At 51.2% G+C, this 2,207-nt stretch overlaps 1 protein-coding gene across 1 annotated transcript; it reads right to left on the bottom strand.

Annotated features, from left to right (window-relative positions):
* Positions 1-950: 950 nt before the first annotated feature.
* Positions 951-1,703, bottom strand: LOC111884641 (uncharacterized). Its single transcript, XM_023880941.1, has one exon. It carries the CDS (start codon positions 1,701-1,703, stop codon positions 951-953), a length of 753 nt encoding a protein of 250 aa, XP_023736709.1.
* Between the last annotated feature and the right edge of the window lie 504 nt (positions 1,704-2,207).

Raw genomic sequence — 2,207 nt, forward strand, 5'->3', positions numbered from 1 at the left:
GAACCAAGATGCACCCTAAAGTTGATCAAACAAATCATCGATCTGTGGCAAAGGATAGCGATTCTTCACCGTCAACTTGTTCAGCTCCCTATAATCAATGCACATCCGGTGCGTCCCGTCTTTCTTTTTCACGGAAAGGATTGGTGCGCCCCATGGTGAACTACTTGGACAAATGAACCCTCGGTCTAACAGTTCTTGAAGCTACGTAGACAACTCTTACATCTCGGGTGGTGCCAACCGATATGGTGCCTTTGTTATTGGGGAGGCACCCGACACCAAGTCAATTCGAAACTCCACCTACCTCTCCGGAGGCACCCCCGGTAGTTCTTCGGGGAAAACGTCCCGAAAGTCTTGCACACTACCCACATCTGTTGCGGTTCCTACCCTTGTATCCATGATATAAGCCAGAAATCCCATGTAACCCCGCTGAAGAAACCTCCTTGCCCTCGCAGCCGAACAGAGTATCGGTCCCTACAAGGTCCCCTCACCATGAATAACCAGCTCTCCCCCACTGTAGATTCGAACCTGAACCAATTGCCGCTCGCAATCGATCATAGCCCCATTGGTTTCCAGCCAGTCCATCCCGACAATCACCTTCAGCCCCCATAACGGTATCGGGACTAGGTCGACTCGAAATCTCTCCCCAAGTACATTCAGGACACAGTCCTGATACACCCTCGCAGCACTAACAGTGCGATCATTTGCAATCTCAACCTCGAGTGGGGAGTCCAAGATCCCCGGCGTATCCCGAAATTTCTTGCTAAGTGCAAGAGACACAAATGATCGGGTAGCACCCGATCGAACAAAACATGAGCAGTCATACCATTGACTAAAAAGGTTCATGAACAACCATGATATAAACATAAGCCATACAATTACAATAAGCTGTAAAGTAATAGATACATACCAGCCACGACGTCTGGTGCAGCCCGAGCTTCCTCAGTAGTCAGCTAGAACGCGCGGCTCTTCAACGTCGGGATATCCGCCTTGGCAGGGCGGCCATCAGTGATCCTTAGGGTGGCGCATGCGGGCATCGCCACCGCTCCTCCTCCTCCCTGCAACCTAGGGCATTCAGCCTTTTTATGGCCTGTCTTATTGCAGTGGAAACATATCAAACCCTTCTTGGGGCAATCCTTACTCATGTGGCCCTGTTGGCCACAAGAGTAACATCCTGTTGTCCCAGCCGTCCTACACGCCCCGCTATGGAATCTCCCGCACTTGGCACACCGGCCCCGACCTTGCTGTCCCTTACCTGAAGAATCAGAGGTCTTAGGCTTTTTATCCTGACCCCCCGCCGCATGTGCCAGATCAGTCTTCCGCTTCGTGCGGGTATCCAACTCTATTTCTCTCTCGCGGGCCTTCTCTACCATCTCATTTAGGGTCTTGCACCCTGTAAAACTCAAAAACTCCCGGATATCGTCCCTCAGCATGGAATGATATCGGGTCCGTTTCATTTGTTCATCGGTAGCATACTGTGGAATCAATAAGGCTCGCTCCCAAAACTTGGCGGTGATTTCCGCCACAGTCTCGGTGGTCTGCTGCAAATCATGAAACTCCCTTACTAGTCGTTGCACCTCAATAGGAGGTGCAAACTCCAAATCAAACCGTCGAACAAACTCTGCCCATGACATCTCAGCCACTCCGTCTGGCCCCACCTGGCTAGTAACCTCGCCCCACCAGTCGCGAGCACTGTCTCTCAACATACGCGAAGCAAACCCAACCTTTTCCACCTATGGGCATGAACTCGTGCACTGGGCATTCTCAATATCTGCCACCCAGCGACAGCTGACAATGGGGTCCCTGACCCCAAAAAATTCCGGCGCTCCACACGCCTTGAACTCCCAGAAGGATGGAGTTCGGGTCCCAATCTGTACCGCTGCCAACTCTGTTCTGAAGGATCTGAGTCTCTCCTCTATAATCTCCATAATACCCTCCTTGACCATCCCAAAAATGACTGGGGTTGCGTCAAGGATGCCTCTGGTAACCTTGGTTGTAATGACTTCTCGCAGCCTCTCATCAATGACATCAGTAGTGTCTCCCGATCCCGATCCTGACCCTCCTGCTCCAAGACATGTCACCACCATGATAACTGAAATTTCATGAATAGCAAAGATCAAGGTTTCATTATAAGGGATATTCCCACACTGGTCCCCCTTGGGGTTGTCGGATCCATCAGTGCTTTGGGTACAGATCTTGTGCTTCCAGTA

Source organism: Lactuca sativa, chromosome 7 (assembly GCF_002870075.4).
Source record: "Lactuca sativa cultivar Salinas chromosome 7, Lsat_Salinas_v11, whole genome shotgun sequence".
Classification (NCBI taxonomy): Eukaryota; Viridiplantae; Streptophyta; class Magnoliopsida; order Asterales; family Asteraceae; genus Lactuca; species Lactuca sativa.